This window comes from Apteryx mantelli, chromosome 18 (assembly GCF_036417845.1).
Source record: "Apteryx mantelli isolate bAptMan1 chromosome 18, bAptMan1.hap1, whole genome shotgun sequence".
Classification (NCBI taxonomy): domain Eukaryota; kingdom Metazoa; phylum Chordata; class Aves; order Apterygiformes; family Apterygidae; genus Apteryx; species Apteryx mantelli.
The window spans coordinates 2,440,423-2,464,129 of record NC_089995.1 but is presented as its reverse complement, the minus strand read 5'-3'; the positions used below and the strand labels follow the sequence as shown (position 1 = coordinate 2,464,129).

The window sequence follows — 23,707 nt, the reverse complement described above, 5'->3', positions numbered from 1 at the left end:
AAAGCATGCGTCTGTCGTGTCCATCAGGCGAGGAGCCAGTGATCCCCCGGGCAAGGGGAGAAGGCTGTTTCGGGAACTTACAGAGCCTCTGAGGCTATTAAACCCGCAGCCCGCGGAGAGGGGGAAGAGCCAGCTGGCGGCTGCACAGCCAGCGCCGGGAGCTCCATTAAGCCAAGAGCCGGGGGACGAGGGCAGCGCAGTGAATATTGCATGAAGCTTTTTCCAGTTGCCTGAAACCAGGGTGAGGTGGCTGCTCCCGGCAGGGCTCTGGAGGGGCACAGACTGGCAATAGGAAGCAAACGAACTGCCCCATCTCCCACCTGTGGCCCTAGACTGACACAGCCCTGGAGCAGATGGGGCACCAAGGCAGATGCCTGGTTCACCCTCTGCTCTCTGCCCGCGCCACCAAGACAGCAGCCCAGCCCTGGCCCCAGCCAGGCTGGAGGAGCCAAAAAGAGGACTGCTGCCACCCGTGCCTGCCGAGCCCACACCACTCCAAGGAGGAGCCACTCACCCACAGCAGCTGAAGCACCCGCCCAAATCGTGCACCCAGAGGTGCTCTTCGGTCAGGAGCACCGTGGCCATGGGCTGCGGCTCCCTGAGCCGCCCCGTCACAGACACGGGGCCGCTGCAGAGGCACTGGGTGCATCTAGCTGCCTGAGACCTGGGTCCGGCCTCGCTCTGCGCAGCTGCCCCAAGAGATGCTGCCGGGAGCTCCCCAGCCTCCCTCGGCCGAGAAACAGGCCCCAAGGGCACCGTGGCCCCCCGGCCCAGAGCAGGCCAGCCCCAGAGCCTGCCCTGTGGCCCTCACCTTCTCAGGGGAAGCGCTGCCGAGGAGGGATGGGTGACGAAGACGGTTCCAGGCCGGGTGGGCAGGGCTCGGCAGCCTCGCCAGCATCCGTGTGCTGTCACTAGACAAAACGAGCGGCAGCAAGAAGAGGAAGTGCTGCCCCGAGACAAGGAGGAAATCTGTGCCTCCTGACGTGCTGTGGTGTCAGCTCAGGGCTGCTTGTCCCTCCCCTGGCATTTCCTGCCGCCCCCAGGCTGAGCCCAGGGCCTGACCCGGCTACCCCGCACAGCAGGGCCTCTCAGCACCTAGGGGGCACAGCGGGCTGCTCCCCGTCAGAGCCGGGTGCCATTCCCCCTGCCCAGTGTCTGCCGGTCTGGAGTGGGGCTTGGGGCAGGTGCTATCCTGGCATCTCAGTGGGTGCTGACACCCAGTGCTGCTGGTGCCCAGCCAGCTGTGGGCTGCTGAGGTACAGCCAAACACCAGCCAAGCCCTGGACCTCACATTTTGGGGTGCTGAGGTGTCTCTGGCCAATACCACTCCATCCTGAAGAGAGCCTGGACCATCCTTGTAGGCACCTTCTCCCTTGCTTGGGCTTCCTCTGACCCCAAGATCTCAGCAGAGAGGAGCCCCACGGCTATGTAGCCCTGGGAGACACTGTGTCCTTTGTCCATGAAGAATGACCATGGTGTCACCTGGAAGCTAAAAGCAGCCTAGGCCTGAAGCACTGCAACGAGGCCCATGGGAGAAGGTCAGCACTCCTGAGTCCAAAATGCATTGATTTGTCCACTTTGGCCCTTGACTTTCTATGGAAACAAACCTGTGTGACAAATGTGGCCAAAACACAATTTTAATTTTTGACTCAGATCTTCTCCAGACCTTCAGTTTTGAGCTGCCTCCCAGTGTGACTGGACAGGGGGGGCTCCAGGTAAACTGGCATAGCCATATGGTCTCTGCAGTGCATTGCTGAGACCCACCCATGGCCAGGCCCCAGATGGCACACAGCCACCCAAAAACAGGAGGGAGCACCTCTGCATTGCATCTGACTTCTTTCCAGACCATGTCCTCCCCTGCTTTATGATGTCCTGCATGGCCTGAGCTGCCATCCCCCCATCTGTCTCTAACAGAGTTGAGAGTGGCAGCACCTAGAACTGCCTCTGCCCAGGGCAAAAGCCACTGAGTGGAAAAGGAGGTAGTCCAGTCCTATGGAGGCAACAAAAAATGATGAAGTTCCGAGGTCTCCAATCAGGAAATTCAACATTAAAATGTTCCTCTGACGATAGGAGAAGCTGCTTGGTGTGGAGCTTCTCCCCTGCCCCCGTATGTCATGGTGGGACAATTCAGCCTCTGCTGAGGGTAATACCAGCAACATGGAACTCTTGATAGCCTTGACCAACCAGCACCACACTCAGCCAGCTTTTTTGCACACCCGGACTGGATTTTGACTCAGTAGTGGACAGAGGAAGCATGTGAAGTGTGATTCAGAAATTGGAAAATTACAGCCCATGGAGAAAAATCCATGCAAGCTAAACTGTGAGTAGTTTTACCTGAAGGGGGGGTTGGGCCTTTTGGACTCCTTGCTCTAATATCTGAGAGGAGGTTTGGTGCCTGAAGGAGAGTGGCAAATAGCAAGGAGGCTGGAAACACAAACTAGAACAGTCCTGCAAAGCACAGAGCAGTAAAGAGCCAGTATTTATTAGTGATGGTCCAGGGACCCTCTCCAGCAGTCCTCCAAGTCTAGGTACTGATGGAGCAATTCCCTGAACTGCCACAGAGCAGATTTTCTGGAGCACTAACTATTGGTCAAACCTGGGTGGGAGGAATTAAGGACAGCACAAACACTAAGCGGTGCTGACTCCACAGGACTCACTTGCATTTCCAGACAGTGGAGCTACTAACACACTTTGTCCTCAGCATAAGCTGCTGCTCCCCAGGAGTATTTCTCAGGGGTTTGGACAGCAGGGCACAGCTCTGCTCTGTCGTACCATCATTTCCATTAGTACTATCAGAGCAGAGAAGCGCTGCAGGACACACAGCACGGACAGGGTAAGGCAGGAACTGGGGGGTTCTTTGCCTTGGAGCCAAACATGGGGGCAGGTGACAGAAACCCCAGAGTGACAGCAGAGCCCACAAGGGCTGTGTCCTGCATGGGGACATGGATGGGTTCAGGTGGTGGTGACAGCTGGGCTTAGACCCAGAACATGGCTGTGGAGCACATAGGTTGCTTTATCCTCTCCTGTTGGCTATCCTGATTTTGCTGACAGTCAGGCCACATCACACACACATAGGCAAGTCCCCAAGGCCTTAAGCACTGTTTAAATTGACATTATGTGGAGTGTTGGGCCCCCGTCAGCACTGCTGGCCGGGGGGCATCCTCTGTGACAGCCCAGCACTGCAGGCAGGCCACAGAGAAGAGAGCCAAAGCCAGAAGCCAGAGCCTGGCAGGGGAACGGACACGCTGGGGGAAGCAGAGGTGAAGGAGGCAAGTCCGAGTGAGCCAGTGCTCCCAGCTTGCTTGTCCCTGGGAGCCCTCTGCAGACGGGATGTGGGAGAGTTGTATTTTATGTAGCTGATCAGATCCTTCTTCCTGACTTGAAGCAGTTCCTATTCATTGAGCACGTGAACGAATGAAGCTGGGAAGACGCCTTGCCTATGAGGCTGTCCTTCAATCCACCCTTTCTGTGGGGAGAAAGGAAAGAAAAGGAGCAGTGAACATGACACAAGGTTTGAAAGGCATGTGAAACCAGCCCAGAACAGCTGCATCTGGTTGCTCAAATAGCCCTGCCTCAGGGCAGGAACATCCAGGCAAACACTTGACCTCACATGAGTCAGATCCCCATGAAGGTGGATCTGACAGCCCTACAAAGGAAAATCTTCACAGATCCCCTATTCTGCAGCCGGTTACTCTGCCACGAGGGCCTGGCAAGGCAGCTCTGCCTGTAACCTTGACACAGGATGGGCAGAATGAAAGCCAGGATCGGAGGTGCTCTCTACATCATCATCTGAGTCAAGCAGGTGTCTAGTTTGCTGTATGGTCAGTCTTTAGAGGTTATTCTTGTCCTACGGAGCCATAGAAAAATAAAGCAACTGCAGACCCCCTTGAGCATCACAGCCAGAAGTAAGCCAGAGCAGCAGTTGGCAGGACTGAATACAAATGCCCAGCAGGATGCTGTGGCTGCTGGAAGAAAAGGAAGAATGAGCAGAGAGAAATTTCATGCAGCAAGAGGGAACAAAGCTGTGCATGCACACAGCACTGAGACCACCCCTGGCAGGAGTCACCTGCACTTTAGAAAGGCTGGTCAAAAGCTGGAAAAGGGAAAAAATACAAACTGTGAAAACTGATGTTACGGAAGGAGATAAAAGAGACTTCTACCTAGTTTATGGAAGAGAAACTCAAGAGGAGATCTGATCATGGTGTGTAAACACTGGCTAAGATTCATTTCTGGTAGAAAGGGCTCTTAAATCTAGCAGCCGATACAGAAAGAGATTTGGTGGCCGGAAGGAGAATTTGAATACATTTGGGGTAGAAATTAAGCACAATTTTAAAATAAGGTTGATCAGCTACTGGTGACAGTTAGCATGTGGTGAAATCCTCAGACGTGCTTCTCTTTCTGAAAACCTTGTTCATCTCTGCACTTGGGCTCAGTATGGGACTCAGGATGGAGATTTCCTTTCCACATAGGCTCTTGCCTGAGGCTCACATTCGCGATCCACAGGCTGAGACTTGCCCAAGGAGTCAGAGGCAGATTCAGAGTAGTTTGTAACCCCCCTTGAGAATTTTAAAAATACTTACAACAATTTAAAATTATTATTTCTAAAACTAATTACATTAATTACAAAAAAAATACAACTTCAGAAGAAAAACAATAAAATCAAAGTTATTTTGATTTACTGAGACAAATCAACTCATTCAGGGCAGGAGATAAAGGGCTGTAATTGCTGTTTGCAAATATTTGAATGACCAGGAAAACTCTAACTGCAGTTACTGATTGCTGTTTAAATCTTCCAGGGAGGTAGGGGAAGGGTGCATTTGCATCCATTTTTAACCCTCCTCTTTGCCCTGGGGAAACTGTGCTGCTGCCAGCAAAGGTCCTGGTCAGCAGGGTTGCACTAGCATTCCTGAGTGAAAACTCAGGTTTGCAAGAAGTTTGAAACACAGTGAGGTCCTTCTGGTCTTTAGTTTTGCTGAACAATGCTCCGGACCGTATCAGTCACAGCCTGCAGGAGTGGCTGTGACTGCCCAGGGAAGTCTTGCTTTGGGGATACCAGCCTACCCAGTACTGAGGAAGACCTGGTGCCCAGCTGTTGCTTGCGGCAGAGGATATGACAATTTTAAGGTCCTTAATCTTCCTTGCTCCCCTGCTGTTAATGCCAGGGCTGAGGACCTGCCTTCCTTGGAGAGAGCCAAAAATGGATGATAAGTGAGTGGTCTCCAAAGCCCCTGAGGAGGGTGGCTGGCTGGGGTGGGCAAGCAAGCTGCCATAGACAAAGGGGAACAGCCAGACCATGAGCAGTGGGAGGCAAACATAGTGGCATCTGTCCAGACTGCAGAGAAGGGAAATGGTGGGATGTGGTGTCCGCACAGGGAGCAGGTTGCCCAGGTACAACGAGGAGTTTGTGCCAAGGAAAAGACGGAAGATGGAAGGCAGAGCAGGAGATAACAATCAGTGTAGCACGTATGAGACAGGTGCAAGAGACAGATGCGGAGGGGAGACAATCAGATGCAAATCCCAGAGCCATTCAGCACATGCAGGTTCACTCACCCACCAGTTGCTGTCCTCTTTTTCAGACACCACAATGATCTCGCCTGTGCGGAAAGTCAGCTCATCTTCCCGGTCAGCGTTGCAATCATAGAGAGCTCGGACCCTGCGGAGCAGCAGTCTGTTCTGCAAGCAGCAGAAAGAACATCATTAAGCCCAATCCCTTCTGCCATCAGCTTCATCAGAAATGAACTAAAATAGCTTCAGTGTCTTGATTACAAAGCCGCTGGCAAGGATGTATGAATAGCAAGGCTAAGAGCCAGGGAGCTTTACTATGTAAAGGGAAGACAGAGGCAGTGGAGCAGTTCCTGAGAGTCTGAGTGGGACAGGGATCCAGAAGAGATCTCCCTCCACTGGAACATCCTTCCAGAGGCATCCGCCCCTCTCTCCCAGGAGCATTTGCAGTTGTGCTATCTGGGGCCGCGGTTCCCTCTCAGCAGCTCTGTTTGAAGATAGGGGGTGCTGCTAAGCACAACCCCCAGAACAAGTAACACAAACAAGCTCCCAACAAGAGGACTTTGCATCTTGGTGTTCACAGGGAGAAGGATGTCACCTGGATCACAGAGAGGGAAAGTCAACGTGGACACCGCACCCTCCTCCAAGTCCAAAAGCACACCTAACTTGCCAGCAACCTGAAATCATCCGTGTGTCTTTTCTCCAAAGAGCCTGTGGGGATTTTGGCTAGTAGTAAATAACAGCAATCTCCATAGGTCTAGCATTCATTAGGAGGACCTAGTCATTTCTGTGCGTAGCATTCCCAGCACCTAGTAAAGAGCTGTCAAAGCTGGGGAGTCATGGGAGAAGTGGTGGGAAGAGAGTTTACTAGGTCAGACTCCAGCTCAGTTCAAAGACAAAGGTGATGATAAATCTGGGCAAACGTGGGAGCTGAACTGAGCTGATCCTAGCCACTGACCACCTACCAGACTGCTCCTCCGAGGAAGAGGGGGTGGAGCATCCTCAGCATGGACAGAGCATGGATCTGGCTCCTGGAGGGACTGGTGTGGGCCAGGTTGTCCCACTTTCCTAGGGCCAGACATGCGGAGGGAGCCTGTTGCCTTCAGGGCACCTAGGACATAAGCAGACTGATCATCTCCTCCCACCTTTCATCACAGGATGGACAATAGCAACCACCACTATGCAGCACGGTCCTGCTCCGTGACACAGCATGGGCAACAGTATCCCCATCTGAATGGGAACTGGAAAGCAAGAATGGAGCAGAGGGACTGGAGAGGGGGCAGAGAGGGGCAGCAGGGAAAGAGGATGTGGTGAGGAAGCAGAAGGAATAAGAGTGGAGGTTAGGGTGAGACGAGCATTACCAGGCAGGGCCATCTGGCCTGAGACATAGGGCCTGAGGGGCCCCATGTGGTGGACAAAAGGAAAGGCTGTGCAGTGCGTGCTTACCTTGCCGGGCTGCATCTGGTAAAGCATACAGGCCCATGGGCTGGCATGAGCTAGTGCTGAGGGCAAAATGCAGAGGAGCTTTAGCGACAGCAGCAAAGCCAGAAAGGCATGCAGGGGTGGCTGTTCTGGCTCTCCAGGGAACTGCCACGCTGCTGGCTGGGTGTGCAGGGGGGCTGCTCCCAGAGCAGCGTAAGGACACAGCTGTGCTGGAAGCTGGGCCGCACAGCTCCAAGGTGCCCTGAGAGCTGCCAGCACCAGGGGAAGGGGGTGGCTGTTGTGGGATGAGTGCTTGGCACCCTCTGCCCCCAGCACTCTCCATGTGGCTGAGCTCTGCTGGGAAGAGGCTATTTCCCAGAGGAGAGGGCCTGGTACCTGGGGGCTCCAGCAGGCCAGACCCACAGCCTGGAGTCCCCTGAGCTGTGCCTGATGGTGCTCAGCCCCTTTATTGAAGAGCTTGCATTTTGAGAGCCACTGCCTCAGCCCCCAACCTGCCACCCTGCCTGGGGTGCAGAGAGGGGCCATCGCTCTGCCACGGGCACCTATGAAAACAAATCCACTGGCTGAAAGACCAGGACAGGGTCATTCACTTCTCCAAATTCAGCATCTCCAACAGCCCTGTGACCCATAGAAGAGCCTGAGTTGCATCTAACCTCCTGGGTGCGGGGAGCCCCTCCTGTGTCTCAGCTGTGTGCACACAGTTCAGTGCTACCTCACACTTTTCTCCCAACCCAGAGTCCAAGCAAGAGGCCTCACAGGCCTAATCCATGAACAAGGCCCTCAGGACTTGCAGCAGCAGTGAAAATTACCTTTGACTTCTGGAGAACCTTCCCTCGCCAAAGAGCCCACAGGCAAGAAAAATCCAGTCTCTAAACAGGAAGAATGAACCACTGACATATTGAAGAGATCCTATATTGCCAGAGCCCTCTGGAAGCAGCCAACTGGTCCTTTAGTCTAGAGTAAAAAGCCCAGTGCAGCGTTTCCCCACTGGCCCAGCCTAGTGCACAGCTCACACTGAAGCACAGAGTAGCTCTGGGTTTGGCCTCTAGCCCTCCTCACCTGCAGCTGGACTGGGAGCCAGCTGAGTCATGGTACCAGTCTATCCTTAGCCTGGACCTCTATCCTTAGGAGGTTTCAAGGCTCAGCTAGACAAAGCCACAGTCAACCTGACCTAGTGTTGGTGATTGCCCTGTTCTGAGCGGGTGATGGAATGGAGACCTCCAGAGGGTCCTTCCCCCCAGCAAGGCCAATCCCCAAGGCACAACGTGGCTCCTTGCTCTTCCTGAGCCAGTTCTTTCATTACCTGAAATCAGGTTGACTTGGCTGGGCTGCTCAGGGCTAAGCGGTACCCAAGGCACTGGTTCGGAGGATGTGCGCTTGTGCTTGGTGCTCAGAGGCAGGGGTGGTATCTTCCCAGTTTTTATGCCCTCAGCAAAGACAGATGTGCTGGTAAGAAGGGGTGGATGGGCCTCCTGGGGAGCTAAACACAGAACAGGAACAAATCATGAGTCAAAAGCAAGCTGACACTGAGCAAGGCTCCTGGGAGCGAAGCTCCAGACAGAAATCAGCAGATAAATTGACAGCAATATTCATTTCTTTGCTTGCAGGTCTGACTTGAGAAATGCATCAAGTTGGAAACACAACTGGGGCAGATGGAGGGGAAGTCAGGCAGGACTTGGCAAGTCTCCTGGAAAGCAGGATGCCTGGGCTTACCAAAGAAAGGCTGGGCAAGGACAGCAGGATGAATCTTGCTAAGGACCAGAATTGCAATGTTGCTGCTTACTAGCAGCTTTGTGTTTCCAGTCCTGTCTCTAAACATCTGCCCTTCAGCCTTTCCCAGTAACAGCAAAGTTCAAGAGGGTACAGTGTGCATCCTAAGAGCACCAGAGGGTGAGCATGCTCCACACTGGTCTGCAAAGACCCACATGGGGGTCAGTGCTGGGAAAGACCAGTCAACACCAACTAGCCTTCCTCCCACAAGGAGCAGAGAACAGAATGGCACCTTATGGCACAGGACAACCCCTCACACATCACCAGGGGCCCAGCTGCAGCCCAAGTGATCCTCATCTGATGGAGTCATGCTGCACAGGCTCCAGGTCCTGACTCTGCCAGCCCATGCAAGCTTCCTACATCATGCTCTTACCTGAGCTTGCCCACTGGGGTGGGAGGGGAGGCGGGTAGGAGGGGGCTGGTGGTATGTCCAGGCTGCGGAGGTGGGTGGGTGACATACAGGTGTCTGGCCACTTCCCCTGGGGCACTGCCCCTGCTGCCTGTTGCTTGGAGGCAGGAGCAGGTGGATAGTAGCAGCTCTGAGGACGCACAACACGTTCTTTCTTCAAAGCGCCCAGCTGGAAAACAGATATTTGCACGTTAAATGGAGCATACAGAAGGAGAGAAAGGCTAGGGTGATCAGCAAGTACAGGAGTCTTAGACCACTCCAGAGTGATGAGAACAGGAGGCAGCAGTGATACACATGGCCCTTAGCCCTTCTCCAGGGCTACAGGCCATACTTGCCACATGGGGCTGGCAGGGAGTCAGAATGTAATGGCAGTGTCACACTGCCATCACAGGGCAGCTGGGACCACCAGCACAGGCCATCGAAGCTGCCTGGGGCTGTGGGACAGTGACAGACCTGGCTCCTGAACTACCCCCAACACCACAAGGCCTGGCCCCCGAACACAGGCCTCAGAAGACACAAGGACAGATTTGAACAGCCCCCTCAACAAGGAGACAGAGGACAGACAAGGGACTGGGTGGCAGAGCCAGATTCTCACTCCTCTCCAAGACAGGAGTAAGTTCACTTGAGAAAAAAGAAAAAAAGAAAAAAAAAAGGATTCATGTTTTCCTCATTTACAGGGAAACGTTCAGTGGACAGTTTCACATGGGACACATTACCAGGGAAAGACAACAAGAGTCTATCAGCCGTGAGCAAAGAGTGGCTCAGTGTCAGGCAAGAGGCACATCCTCCAAGGCCCACACCAGACTGTACATGCCTTGCCTGGCCATGCAAAGGGACCTCACCTTCTCATCCAGGTCTTCATCACTCTCATACATGTCATCTTGGCCCAGCCACCACTCGTACTCCACGTGGACGTGCTGGTTGAACTGATTGTTTTGGGCCTGCAGCAGCTGAGACACAGAGGAGCTCCCTGAAGACTCAGCCCTTTCCTACCCCCAGCTGGCACCCAAGGCCACAGCTGCCCCCAGCTCCGACCATTCATTATCAGAGAAACATCTGTGAGCTGCGAGCAATATTTCCTGCCTGGCAAGCAGCAATATTTCCTGCCTGGCAAGCAGGGAGCACAAGGGTTTTGCAAAGATTTCCAATTTGAGATGTGGCAAAAACAGGACTTATGAAGCTAGCAGGTCTATTTTCTTGGACCACACAAGTAGATGCTTGCTCTCACTCCTCACAGCACAGCATGACCTCTGGACTGCTCTGGTCTGGCCTATCCCAAACTCTCCTGCCCTGAGGGATCCGACAACTGCTGGGCCATCTCCTCCCTAAACCCCCACTGCCTCCTCCTCCACATCCCACACAGACACCAGAGGTGCTGAGGGACAGACTCACTTGTCCGTGCAGCCTCCAGCCACCAAGCAGGGCCACAGGACTGCAGCAGGCTGAGGTGGTGCTGCCTGCGTGGTGTGAAGTTGTGCAGTTCCCCCCTCTCAGCTCCCTCCCTCACAGCGGGAAGCCGTACGGTTCCCTCCCCCACCCCAGCTCAGCTCTCTCCCTCACAGCTCAGTGCAGCCCTGCACTGGCATTGACCTGACATGTCCACGTGGGTGCCCTTCCAGGGCTTCACTCCGTGCCGCTGGGACGTCCTGAAAGCAGAGGGAGTGAGACATGATTTCTCACCAGTTCTTCACACAGGGGGTGTCTCATCCTCCTGGCAACATCCAGGGCCGTCTCACCTGCTTCATTAGCTGTGGGAAAAATGGCAGTCTTGAACTTTATGAGCCCTTTCTGTGCTTTACTAAGCAAAGAGTAATGCTGTTTACAGGGACCCTACGCAAAGCCTGCCTATATGTCCCTGGAGACTGTAGAGAATTGCAACAAAAATGTTAAGGTTAATGTGAAAGGAGGAGTGGGAATGCCTGATGTGGGAGGACCAAAAGGAAGAAAGGGCAGAAGAAGGGCTGTGAGAGAGGCACAATTTGATGGCACCAAGGTTAACAGGTCATTCACATCCTAACATATCTACAGGCAGCTTCTCAGGACACACAGCTCCGGGCAAACAGGGACCAGCCTAAAAGAAGGGACGGCCTAAAAAAGGACAGGAGCAATGAGACACCCAGATAAGGAGAGAAAGGACAGCGAGTAAATCCTGGTGACTTGCAGAGACGGGACAGGATAGAGAGACAAAGGATCACAGTCACTGCCAGAGCCTAAAGGGTGCAAAAGCGGATTCAGAGCCTATGAGGGCTCATGTTGAGATCTGCTACGCTGTTGCTGTAATTTTGCAACCTTGTTTCCTACCAGCCCTCTGAATCCGGGTGGTCCCCAGGCAGGCTGGGAAGACGGGGCAGCTAGGGGACTCAGGTGAAGGGAGAGGGCAAGTGGCTGGAGGACACATTCCTGCCTCCGGGATCGGCATCCAAGGGTCCGCAGGGCAGCCCAAACTGGTGCAGGGTCCATGCTGGGGACTCCAGAAGCTTGATGTACTGGGGGGAGTCAGCAGAGATGGGGCAGGTGCCACTGCGCCTGGCGTGCCTTGGGCCATGAGAAGTTTGGCTGCTGAATCACTGTGAGACTGCGGAAGGTGCATGCAGGTCCCTGCCACCCTGCAGCATTTTCTCTGTTCTCCTAGGTGTTGACACTGCGCTATCTGCAGCGTAAAATGGGAAGGAGCATCTGAAGAGTGGCTCAATGTACCTACAAACTCAGCTGACTCCTAATGATGATGATATCTGTGATCTCCCGTTTCAACAAGGATTCCAGTTTTAAAGCTCAATTCAAAGTTTTGAAGAGGAGATAAGGATTCATGTGCAGTATAAATGACCAGATCCATAATCTGGCTTCCTGAGCACTCCCTGCACCCACAAAGTGGGGGTTCCCCCAGCCACTTACTGATGGCGATGCTGGCTTTGGCCTTCAGTAGCAGCTTGACACACTCGGGCTTGTTGTGAGAGCAGCAGTAGTGAAGCGGCGTGTTCCCCTTTGCAGTCTGCTTTGCCAGGCTCCCGCTGCAGCAGAGGATGAATAGTCTCAGCGTGTCTAGGAAGAGCAGCTTGCCCCAGCCATAACAAACACCACTTGGTGTTTGCACATGTGTGTTTCTTCCCACCTCATCTGGAGAGGGCTGGAGGATCACCACCACTGCTACACCTCAACAAAGACCCAGAGGAGATGAGAGAACCTAAGGAACTCTGATATAGGGATAGTCATCCCAAGTTTAGCCCAAGGCACATTTGTTGGGATGCCTGCCCCAGAGCTTTTTCACTGGGAGCATGTAGAAGAAATCTCCAAAACCATCAGTCTTGCACCTTTCACTAGCACTGGCATCATGACAAGCTGACCAGGTGTCATGAGCTTACCTGTTCTGCACAAGAAAATCAACGATATGCAAAGAGGTTCGATCAGACAACAGCACTGCCAGGTGGAGAATGGTCTCTCCAGGTTCCTGCAAACAAGAAAAATACAGCAAGCAACAGGATGAGACTGTGTCTGCCAGCATCTCCATCACAAACAGAGCTCTGTCCTTCCTGTGCTTTAGGAACTGCATGATACTAGAGGAGTTCTGAGGACCGCCTAGCCAGCATCCAACCTATCAGACACTCTGCAAACATGAGAGACACTGGCTGCTGGTTTCCACTAGGAACTTCTCATGAACAATTAGTCAAAGGCTTTTGGAAATTCCATGAGCATGTGCAATTCAATACTAAGCAGATGCCACAGGCAGGAGTAGGAGCTGCTTGCTTACAAAACAAAAAGTTAAATCAGCCAGTTCCCCCATCTGCATTGGTGTCTTTACACATACAACATCCCTAACAGCCTCCAAGGGATGAACAGAAACAGGTTTGACTGTGCCTTTTCAGAGCCACATCCAGCAAGGTCAACTAGAACTCCAGTGCGGTCTTAACATGAGGTAGATCCATGGAGCCACATTTCTCTAGGAAACTTTTTCTAATCACACTCTTCTCATCCTCTCTTATGTCCTTTTTAAGCAACTGACACCTTTTTATTAGGGGCTGAGCCACTTATTTTCTTAACATCTGCCCTTTTGCTGGTACCTTTCATTTTCATTTCTGATAGCTTCATGAAGAAGGATTAACCATCTCCTTTTCACATTTAGAAACTGAGGCAACCAGAGGTGATTTTTTCCATGTCAGCAGCAGAACTTGGCTGAGTTCACAATCTCATCGGCTGCCACTGAGTGCTCCAAGATGTGCAACAGCCGCTCTCTGTAGAGCTGCTTCTCGCTTGCCAGTTTGCCCCAGGACCTCCAATTCTGACAGTGTTTCTTGCTCATTCCAGCATTTTGCTCCTTCAGCTTTTCTCTGGGCAATACCCACAAGCATCCTTGCTGGGAAAGGGGATGAAACAGCAGCATTCCCATAGATGCAGATAGCAAACACCTCCAGAAATAGGGTTGCACTTACAGCAAGGATTTACACTTTGGTTTCAGAAAAAAAATGTTATCCTGAATTTTCAACCTACAATTTCCAAGTAAGACTTGGACATTTTGAGCATCTGAAATCTGTTCAGAAGTTTACAAGTAACAGCTGGTTACAAATTGGCCTTTAAAAAATCTTGGGTTTCTGGTTATGACTTTTGGTCCCCAGCATGCAGACAGTGGGGAGGACTCTGCTGACACAGTCAGTTCGCTAGGTTAAAACACTATCCTCTGTTGTGACATTACTTACCCCCTTCAAATCTACCTGTTACACTCAGACCACAGAAAGCAACATTTTCCCTGGCAAACTCTGTTCCCTCACAAGCACAGGGACCTTTGTGGACAGGTTGGAGAGAATAGAGCAAAGCTGTTTCTCATATAGGTCCATAGGACTGCCCGGTGTCTGCAAGGGGGACAGCAGGCTCACAGGGAGAGGAGGACTAAGGAGGACACTGCTGAGGCAGGGCAGGCAGGGAGGCTCATGAAGGGCAGGATCCCTGTCACATTCATCTTTGCTTTAAGCAAGCAAAGGATTGTTTTAATATTGCTTGGATGATTCAGTAGTCAATAGAATTACGGTCCGGACGCTGCATGCTGGCATCCCTCACAGTGGCAGCTGTGCCACAGTATGTGTCCAGCTCCCCAGAACAGTCTAATTGCCTGCCTTCCCAGTCAAAGCTGCTGCAGGAAGCAAGATGAAACAGATGGTGAAGAACCTGCCAGCCCCCCAAAACACCCTTTTCCTGGTGGTACCTGCCAGCTAGAGCTGGGAATAAGAGGGCAGAGGTGCTGGGTGCTCTGACCATGGAGCCTGGCAATTCAGCCTCCCCTGGAGTCAGGGCTCCCATCAGGGGAGCAGGACTGCTTTTCTGCTCCCTGTGAGTACCTCCTTTTTGGATGCCTCCAGTCTCCCCATTCAATGAAGGTGCCAGGACTGCTCCTGTGCCCTCTGTTGCACTAGAGAGAGGAAGCTGTACCTGCAGAGGTGCCAGCACAGGCTTGCTCAAATCCACATTCTCAGCATAAGCTTGGAGCAAAGAAAATATGTCCTTGTACATGACGGCTTCTGGGAGGCCTGGATGGTGAGCAGCAGGGCTCCTCTTTGCATATTTCTTTTCAACATATTTGGAAATGATGAAATTTTTCCGAAAGGCCCTGGCAGAGACCAACAGAACAAAAGTTAGGATCCACACAGAGACTGAGCAAGCATCTAGTGGCACAGTGACTCCTCCTCCTTTTCTACTGCCTCAGCTACTTTCTCTCTCTCCTTCAGACCTGCTAGGCAGTTTCACACCTTTCCTGTCTCTGCTCCATTCCCCAGACTCCTCTATAACAGCATTCATAACTTATAAAACACTGTGGTTTTCTTAAAGCTTCTTCTCCTGGAGTTACATAATTAAATGAGATCTTGACTTGCATACATTTTAACTGTGCATGTCTGCAGTGCTGGGACAGGGGAACTTCTGCACCCACCTCCCCCTCGTGGGAAGGAAGAACCACCTCCCTCTGTTTGCTTTGAGTGGGGCTCCCACCACCTTCATCCGATGCCCCAAGTTCTTGTGCTCGGAGGGACAGGGAACAGTTGATGCCTCTCCCCCTCTCTCTTGACATCTCATGACTTTTCAGACCTCCCGCCATCGTCTTTTCCAGGCTGAAGAGCCCTGACCCCTGCAGCCGTTGCTTGTGTGGGAGCCATTTCACACCTCGGGCTCTGCTTGTTACTCTTCCCTGTGCCTCTCCCTGCCTGCTACGGCTCTCTGCCGTGAGGGCGGACTCGGGGTGGCTGCACTGGGGATTTATGCACTGGCCTGGTGAGGTTTTCTGCTCTCTTCTCATTTCCTTTCCTCCCCAGTCCTGACTCGTCCTTTGCCTTTCCATCCTTTGCCTCTGCCCTCATAGTTCATGTATTGGGCTCAGCTGTCTGCACAGTGAGAATTAGGGGAAGGAGCGGAAATAACAAGGAGTGAGAAGCACCACATGGTACAGACTAGACAAGAACAATCAAGGAAAGGGAACGGCTTCCAGACAAGGAATGACTTAGTAAGCTGGGAACCTCCAGCTGGAGAAGAGAAGAATTCAAGGAAAGCAGAAGCAGTGACCTGTTGGACGATCTATGGGGCAGATGCCCAGGGTGTAAAGGAGCACTCCAAGCAGAAAAGGTTGCCACAGAAGAACTGAATTATTCATTTCATCCAGTTTCAGTTCTGCACATTCATCATCCAAGCCTCTTCCTTACCCATCTATTTACCACAGTGTGGGTCCCATCTGTCTAAATGCTGCCCTAGTCCGGACTTAAATGCCTGTAATGGAGCCTAAGTCCCCGACTGTGCCTGCTCTGCCTGCTTTCCAGCCTCCTGAAAGTCCCCTCAGCACCTGGCAATACCTGCTTTCCCAAGAGCTCTGCTGCACCCCAGCTTTGCAGTGCTAAGTCCTGGAGAAGCCCAGAGTTATTCCTGGCACCAGCTATGCTGTCCAAGCTCTCACCCATCCTCTGCAGAACCTGGAGGCTGGAGTGCTTTCCGAGATGAAGAGGGCTTTGTGGCCTGCATCCACAGTTAATGTACCAAGCGATAGGTTCCCACACACTCGGTGAAAGAAGCTGGCACCTAACACAGACTGCAAGTCTTCAGAGACTTCTGTCTCTCTGCACTTATATCACAAGTAACTTGGCCACACATGTTATCATGCCCACAAGCTTCTTGTTTTCTCTTCCCTTTTGCTAGATGCCTACACTAAACCCGCTGAACCTGGACGGTGTGAACTGCTCTGCACCATGCAATTCATTTTCCTCCATCCCACTGCATCACTCTGTCCTTTCCTGCCTGGCTAATGTGTGCGGCCAGGGTCATCCTGCTTGGTAGCTTCATTTCTTTTTTGTTTCTCTTCATGTTTTTCCCTTTCTAGTGCTGTTTTTTTGATCCCTGTCCTGACCTTGAAGTCACCCCTTGTGCCATCCTGCTGTTTCTTCCTTGCCCCTCCACTCTCCTTTATCAGACCCTTTCTGCTGGGCTTGATGAAATTGCTTCTAAACAGAAGTTACCATCTGGGCAGGGAGAATAGGCAGCCTCCATGTGCCTGGTTATCATGGGGAAATAAGAGACCCATGGAGCATGTGCACACAGACAAGGGCCCCATACCTAACCTCCCACAAAGAACAGCTCTTGCAGTGCAACTTACATATCACTGTGCTCTGTGGGTTTTGTTGAAGAGCTGGGGATATTCACTTCCATGATGATATTGAAGCCGGAGTTGCCAATATTCCTTGCCAGCTGCAAAACAACCAAGCTACAGGTGGCATAGGACATGCAGCACTACATGCTTGGCAGCAGGAGAGGGAGCTCAGGGTGAGAGATCCTGACCTTCAGCACTTTATTTTCAGCTGGACAATGTGTCAAGGGGCAGTGAATGGCTCCCAGGATGAGTACGCCCAATGGCATAGAGACTCTGCCCCACATACTGCTGAGATCTGCCAACCCCAGCAGTGTAACCCCAGAGCCAACTCCTGGGCTTATATCCAGGCAAGGAATGATCATTGCCAAACACTCTCATTCCTTGACCTGACACTTACCAGCTGCCAGCAGATTCCCAGCCAGCCTTCATCACAGACCTACCTACATCCATGTCATTCATGAGCACCCAGACCATCACAGCCCTTTGCAAATCCTCCCTCCCCTTGCCCTTCCCACACTCTGCTCTACCCCAGTTTGGGCTTGGGCTTGCCCTGCAGCTCCCCTGCATGAGATGCCATAGCGGGGGGAAGGGACTGAGCGTGGGAGATGGATGACCCAGGAAAGGTGAAATGGCACCCTCCTCTTCTCTTTGAAGATGACACTTCCTGACGCAATGACCACTAAACCCCCAGAATTGCAGCTGAGGATGGGCCCATTTCACAAGGGAAAAATGCAGTGAATTCGCTTCCACCTGGATTCAGGAGGGCCACAGGAGGGGGGAAGGCATAGGGACAGAGCACACTTGTGGCAGCATCCTACCAGCAATTCAGAGGTTGCTAGCTTGTCCAGAGATAGTGACTGGATGCGGGAAAGATGCACACCCATCTCTCTGTGAATTCCAGAGCACTCGATGCAGATCAGGATGCCCAAGTTAATGGAGAGCCAAGTGGGATCTGTAGAAATAACACTGCTGGGCTAGTGTGTATCTCCTGTCTCTCCCACCCGCTGGCCCTCCCTGCAGCCTCAGGGCACAGGGGCACAAGGCACACATGTGCGCAGCAGGACTGCTTTTGGTACCAAACTGTCAACAAAGAGCTGTGGGAGCATGATGGCGAAGGGCAAGGGCCCAGACCTGAGGGTGTCTACAGGCTGGGCTGCAACAGAGCTGGATGCTGCAGAGGGAAGAGCAGAGCTCTGCCTGTCCCCAGGCAGAGGAAACATAGGCAGCCTGTGCAATGGCCACCACAGTCCTGAGCTGGCTCTCACCTGGCGCTGAGCAGTCACAGCATTCTCTGTTCCCGGGCACGCATTTAACCTCCTCAATGATGGCCCGGGTCAGCTCCTCCCTGCTGCTCTCCCCACCGCCTTGTGCCTTGCTGAAGGCCACGTTCAGCGCCTCCTCCTTACTGTTGCTGAGGACGGACACCCAGCTGCATGGGCAGAAAGCTGCTCTTAGGGGTGGGTCCCTGCACCAACATGCTCAGGCTACAGGGAGCTGAGCAAGGACGGCAGCAGGGCTTGTCCCACTGTTGCACAGCCAGGGCAGGCACTGCAAGGAAGGGTGGAAGCCCACATTGCCCAGAACGACTGAACACAAAGCTCCTGAAGGTGAATCCAGCAGCAAATTGGGTGCCAAAGGCTTCAGTTGGGCCCTGTGCCCTGCTTGCCAGCTGACCAGTCCCCCAGGGTGACTGGACACAGTGAGGATGGGAAGGGCATCAAACAAGGGGCAGTGAGGTGCTGCTTCATTAGCCAAAGATCTGGCTCCTCATCAGCAGCCAGAGGACCACTTTTTGTCCCCAGTGAGCATTCTTTGCCTGCAGTACTTACACAACACATTCCTGTTCATCCTCTGCCAGGAAGTGGTACGTGCGGTTATCTGAAAAACACAGAGCCATTTTCCTCTAGGCCTTGAAGAACCTGGGTCCAAAAGGGCTTGACTTTAGTGAGAGTAGCACAGGGCTGCCTGGAAGGACTGCAGGGAGCTAGCCGCCCTGCACTTCCATCTCATCCAGCAGGCTCACAGCAGGACAAGCCTGAGCTGGGCTCAGCAAGGCCAGGCACAGCGGATAGAAAACTCCAGCCCAGGCACCTGGGGTGACCACCGCCTATGACTCTGCTGGTCCCAGTCCCTCCATGGTGCACCCCAGGCAAAGGGACCTGTTCCCATATCAGGAAAGAGGGACGCTCATGTTAGCTAAGCTTCTGCTCAGGAGCTATGCTTGCATGGTCCACATGTGCCCCCCCACAATGCTGTGCTGCAATGGCAGTGCTGTTCATCTCACACCTGGCATATGCACTGCTGCTTGTGAGCAGAGCTGCCTCTCAACACAATTTCCCAGGGTAAACCTCCCAGCTGGCTCAGAGTTGCAGAGCTTCACCTCGCCTCAGCCTACGCTGACTCTGAACACAACTTGCTGCCACTTCTCTGGACTCTTCCCAGAGGAACCACAGAACAGGCACCAGGACTCACGTGAAATCAGATCAAAGCATTTCCTGTCATCCATATTCGGCTTCACTTGACATGTCAGTAAATTCAGCCTGGTTGGTGGGCGGTTGAGCTATGAGCGGAAGGAAGAAGACTCAATGCTCCCAGCATCACAGGGCTGTGGCCCAGCATTAACTATCACCACCTGGCTCTGTAGTGGTTCAGACCACTGCACAGGTGGAAGAGCAGTGAATCTCTCTTGTGCCCAGCACTTCACCCTTGGCTCCGCTCTCAAGAGCAATACAAGAAATAGCAACACCGACCTTTTCTTACTGGACTGCCACCCCATACTTGGAGCACCCAGTCCCCAGGCTCACACTCTTCCATGTACAGAGGCAGGAAAGGCCCTCCTGTGTTTGTCTAAAACTCTCTCAGGTCCCAGGGACTTAGGTCTTAGTGGAAAGACCCCCACAGATGCTACATTGGGGCAGCCCAGCATGGCAAGCAACAGGCACAAGGGCTCTGCCAGGCTCTCAGGAAGCCACCAGCATTCTGTGAGGCTGCTGCAGTGGTGGGCAGCAGCTCCCAGGCAGCAACAGCATGGGGTTGGAAAAAGCGGTTCCTACCGTGCTGTGGGAGATGGTCAGGTAGCCATTGCTGATGGTGCATTTCCTCTTCTGCCAGATTTTTCTCAACCTGGAAATGAACAGAGGATGAATCGAGAGGACCCACACAGAGTCCCACTGTGCAGAGGAGTTGACCATGCTGTACAGCCCTGTGCAGCATCGGTGAGCACAAGAGCCATGTAAGGGACAGCGGGGGGCCACAGCTCCTCATTAGGCATGCTGGCTTGGCTGCCACAGATGGGATCTGTCACTCTTGGTCTGCTCTGAGCTGAGAAGATCCTGGCATATGGCAAAGGGCATAAGGAGAGGCTTGTACAGGTGGGCAGCACAGCTGTTGTGGAGGTGATACAGGCACACAGCATCCCTCAGAGGAACAGAACCTGCTAGGAGAGCATACAGCTCACCCTCGTCCTGCCAGGAGTCCTCAGCAGACACCTATAACCATTACATTTGAACTGCTACATGCTGGGCTGCCCAGGTTGGCTTTTCTGGGACTGTCACGCTGAGCAGACCAAAATACAGGGAAGAGTTTGAAAAGATCCGCCTGAAAGGTAAAAGACACTGAACTTTAATCTGAGGTGAACATGACTCATAAGCCCAGTTCGCTATTTTCTGCCCAGTTTCAGGTCTTTGTAGGACCTTTCCTGGTCCTTTCCATGTGAGCAAATCTCCCAGCGCAGGACCCTGCAATTCCCTGCCACCATGCTCCCACTCACTGGGAGAACATCCTCTCTCCAAAGGCAGCAGAGCAGTTTCCAGCAGCTCATGATATAGCTCCTGGGAGATGAGCGCAGGACAGGCAGTGCTACAGCTGGTCCGAAGGAGTGTGACAGGAACCTGGCCTCTCTGCCGGCTCTCTCTCCCTTCTGGTCCATGATACCTTCTCCAAGGAAACACTGACCCACACTGTGTCTAATCCACCCCGCATTTCCGCTCCTTCCCCTAATTCTCACTGTGCAGACAGCTGAGCCCAATACATGAACTATGAGGGCAGAGGCAAAGGATGGAAAGGCAAAGGACGAGTCAGGACTGGGGAGGAAAGGAAATGAGAAGAGAGCAGAAAACCTCACCAGGCCAGTGCATAAATCCCCAGTGCAGCCACCCCGAGTCCGCCCTCACGGCAGAGAGCCGTAGCAGGCAGGGAGAGGCACAGGGAAGAGTAACAAGCAGAGCCCGAGGTGTGAAATGGCTCCCACACAAGCAACGGCTGCAGGGGTCAGGGCTCTTCAGCCTGGAAAAGACGATGGCGGGAGGTCTGAAAAGTCATGAGATGTCAAGAGAGAGGGGGAGAGGCATCAACTGTTCCCTGTCCCTCCGAGCACAAGAACTTGGGGCATCGGATGAAGGTGGTGGGAGCCCCACTCAAAGCAAACAGAGGGAGGTGGTTCTTCCTTCCCACGAGGGGGAGGTGGGTGCAGAAGTCAGGCCAGGTTTGTGGCTCAGCCATTCTACCTGCTCAAAGAAGCATCAAAAGGGGCACACAGGATCCTAACTTACCCATCACTTTTCTTAAAGAGGGTCCCTGATTTCTCTGTGCCATACTGCTTGTTCCCTTGCAGCTGGTGCATGTTGTACCCTGCCTGTTTGCTCCCAGAATCCTGGCAGAAGAAGAGAAAAAGCAGCAAGTCTCCATCTCATCCCCACAAGTGCCCCTGGGGAGAGAGGCAAAGACAGGAGCAGGGCAGCTGCTACTGTGCTGGGGATGGGAGATGCCAGCTCTGTCCCCCTGCTCCCTGCTCCTCCCCCTCTCAGGGGATCGCCCCGCTGGTGCCTTGGCAGTCTGGGTGTCTCCCAGGGATGCGGCAACCAGGCCTGCGCATGTCTGGGATACGCTGCCAGGGTGACACAAGGTGGCAGCTGCTCTGATAAAGCTGCTTTGGGACAGAGACTGCCTAGGGCAGAAGGGAGGAAGTAACCAGATAATACCCAGCTACAGGCGCCCCAGGAGCATGCTAGCCTGATGGCTACACCTGCCCCACCACTCCCAATGAAGAGCATGCCCTTGTGGGACTGCCAGGGTCCCTGTGCCCCCCCATAGCTGACTAGAAACCCCATAACTTCCTACATCAGAGGGCAGAGATAAGCAACTGCCGTGTCCTGTCCTCAAGGACACTGCAGTGCAACTGTCTCATGTTCCCTTGGAAGAAGAATTAGACTTTACCTCTTTCTGCTCCAGCTGCAATGCTGTTTTCAGTTGATCCCGAAGGGAGCACAGCTGCTTCTTCTCCTCATCCTGCCCAATCTTCATCTGAAAGGCGCCAGAGCACAGTGAGCCCCTTGCATGGGAGGAGGAGGCCTCTGCCTCAGCTGCCACATCCCACTCATTCTCTTGGGAGAAGCGGAGGTGCCTCCATGCAACCTTCTGCCCTCAATGACTTCCTGTTTCTGTGGGATGCACCGAGGCCTATTCCATGGTATGCAGCATGTGCAAAAGTACTTCAACAGAAACAGCTACAAAGGGAGGGAAGCAGGCATGTCCCCAGGGCCTGGAGCACTCTCTTGCAACCCTGGACCACAGGGAGAGCTTCCTGCATTCTAGAAACCATGTTATTTTCTGAGAAAGTAGCTGTTTTCAGCTCTCCACAGTGTAAAAGCAACAAAAAGCTTGACGTTCACTGTAGTTGTTCTTTTTAACTTTGGTAGCATCAGTAATTAAAATAATTAAAAGGACTCCAAGTCATCAAAAAGTTTATTTCCATCAGGGAGCTTGGAGGAGGAATGTGGCCCTGAAATGGAACCTGGGGTTTTGTCTATATGAGGAATCTGTAAGACATTGCTTGCTGTGCTCAGTTACCTCACCTTGGCTGTGGGCTGGCATCTCCTTTCTTTTTGATCGTTATGTACTGAATTTTAATTTTAGTATGAATGATCATAAATTATGGAGCAAACAGGGTAACTCTGATAAAGCAAATGGATTCAAACAAAATATCAAATGCCCAAAGGAGACCTATGCTACAGAACCAGGGGAGATGAGTACAAGTGACACACAGTATCTGTGTGATGAACACATCCCAGGCCTCTCTGCAAATTATGACTTTCCATGGACGTATGGGGAAGGCCTAGCAAGCCCAGGCAAACTGGAACTCAGATCTAGAAATACTGGGAAACCAACATAAGCTTTCTGCTGCACTTGGTGGACTTCATGCCATCTGGGACCTGAGCATTTAGACTATCTCTGAAAACACACCCTATGCCTTGCCATTTTGAAAAACTCTTTTTGTCTCCAGGCCATATATGACTGACAGAGCCCAAAGTCAAAAGCTAGAGGTCACAAGGCTTACACAGCCCTCTAAGAATGGCCTCTAGAGCTCAATAAAGTCTTCGAAGAAAAACATTAAGAGCTTGAGTTGGCAGCAATGGACAGAGAAAACTAAGAGCACAAATGAAAAACCAGAAAGCCTGAAAAGCAACAAGGGCTTTGACAGATGAACATGTTAGTGCTTCTTTTATGCTTGTTCTTCCCCTTCTGTGCCCTGGGGCACAGGCACCATAATTTCCCCATTCACACTGATGGCTAAGTTTTCCTGCAGTGGGGCCACTACATGTTAGAGCCTCAGAAATAATGATTAATAGATGCAAAGAACTGCGTAAGCCCTCAGCTCTGCTTCTGTAGAGGAAGAAGAGGCCCGGGGATAGTTATCTCTGCATCCCACTTGGAGCACTGAAGTTAAGATGCATACTCACACTCTGCAGCTCTGGGATGAGCTTCTCTGTAAACTTCTTAAGTTTTATTGTTGTGTTTAAACATTCCTGGAAAAAACTGATAGGAGAAGCTAACGTAAGAATATATTCTGAAATCCTGCTATTAGCAGTGACTGTAAACCATACACACTCCAGGTCCTCCTGAACTCCTCCCTCAGTACCCATCGTGTCTTCAGCAGCTAGCACTTTTCCTTTATAGTTGTAGTACAAAAATTTTGT

General features: G+C 52.5%; 1 protein-coding gene across 1 annotated transcript in view; it reads right to left on the bottom strand.

Annotated features, from left to right (window-relative positions):
• Positions 1 to 2,652: 2,652 nt before the first annotated feature.
• LOC106499896 (arf-GAP with SH3 domain, ANK repeat and PH domain-containing protein 1-like) overlaps positions 2,653 to 23,707 on the bottom strand; it is a 38,500-nt gene continuing 17,445 nt past the window's right edge. The window contains exons 8-26 of the mRNA XM_067307959.1: positions 23,471 to 23,546; positions 21,948 to 22,034; positions 21,284 to 21,384; positions 19,787 to 19,856; positions 19,206 to 19,293; positions 18,563 to 18,611; positions 17,999 to 18,162; positions 17,552 to 17,685; positions 16,740 to 16,831; positions 14,540 to 14,717; positions 12,484 to 12,569; positions 12,017 to 12,132; positions 10,805 to 10,872; positions 9,967 to 10,074; positions 9,089 to 9,293; positions 8,249 to 8,425; positions 6,468 to 6,613; positions 5,551 to 5,673; positions 2,653 to 3,466 (exon numbers count right to left, since the gene is read on the bottom strand). Coding sequence (XP_067164060.1) covers positions 3,392 to 3,466; positions 5,551 to 5,673; positions 6,468 to 6,613; positions 8,249 to 8,425; positions 9,089 to 9,293; positions 9,967 to 10,074; positions 10,805 to 10,872; positions 12,017 to 12,132; positions 12,484 to 12,569; positions 14,540 to 14,717; positions 16,740 to 16,831; positions 17,552 to 17,685; positions 17,999 to 18,162; positions 18,563 to 18,611; positions 19,206 to 19,293; positions 19,787 to 19,856; positions 21,284 to 21,384; positions 21,948 to 22,034; positions 23,471 to 23,546 — 2,143 coding nt within the window. The 3' untranslated portion in view covers positions 2,653 to 3,391. The remainder of the gene's footprint in view (positions 3,467 to 5,550; positions 5,674 to 6,467; positions 6,614 to 8,248; positions 8,426 to 9,088; positions 9,294 to 9,966; positions 10,075 to 10,804; positions 10,873 to 12,016; positions 12,133 to 12,483; positions 12,570 to 14,539; positions 14,718 to 16,739; positions 16,832 to 17,551; positions 17,686 to 17,998; positions 18,163 to 18,562; positions 18,612 to 19,205; positions 19,294 to 19,786; positions 19,857 to 21,283; positions 21,385 to 21,947; positions 22,035 to 23,470; positions 23,547 to 23,707) is intronic.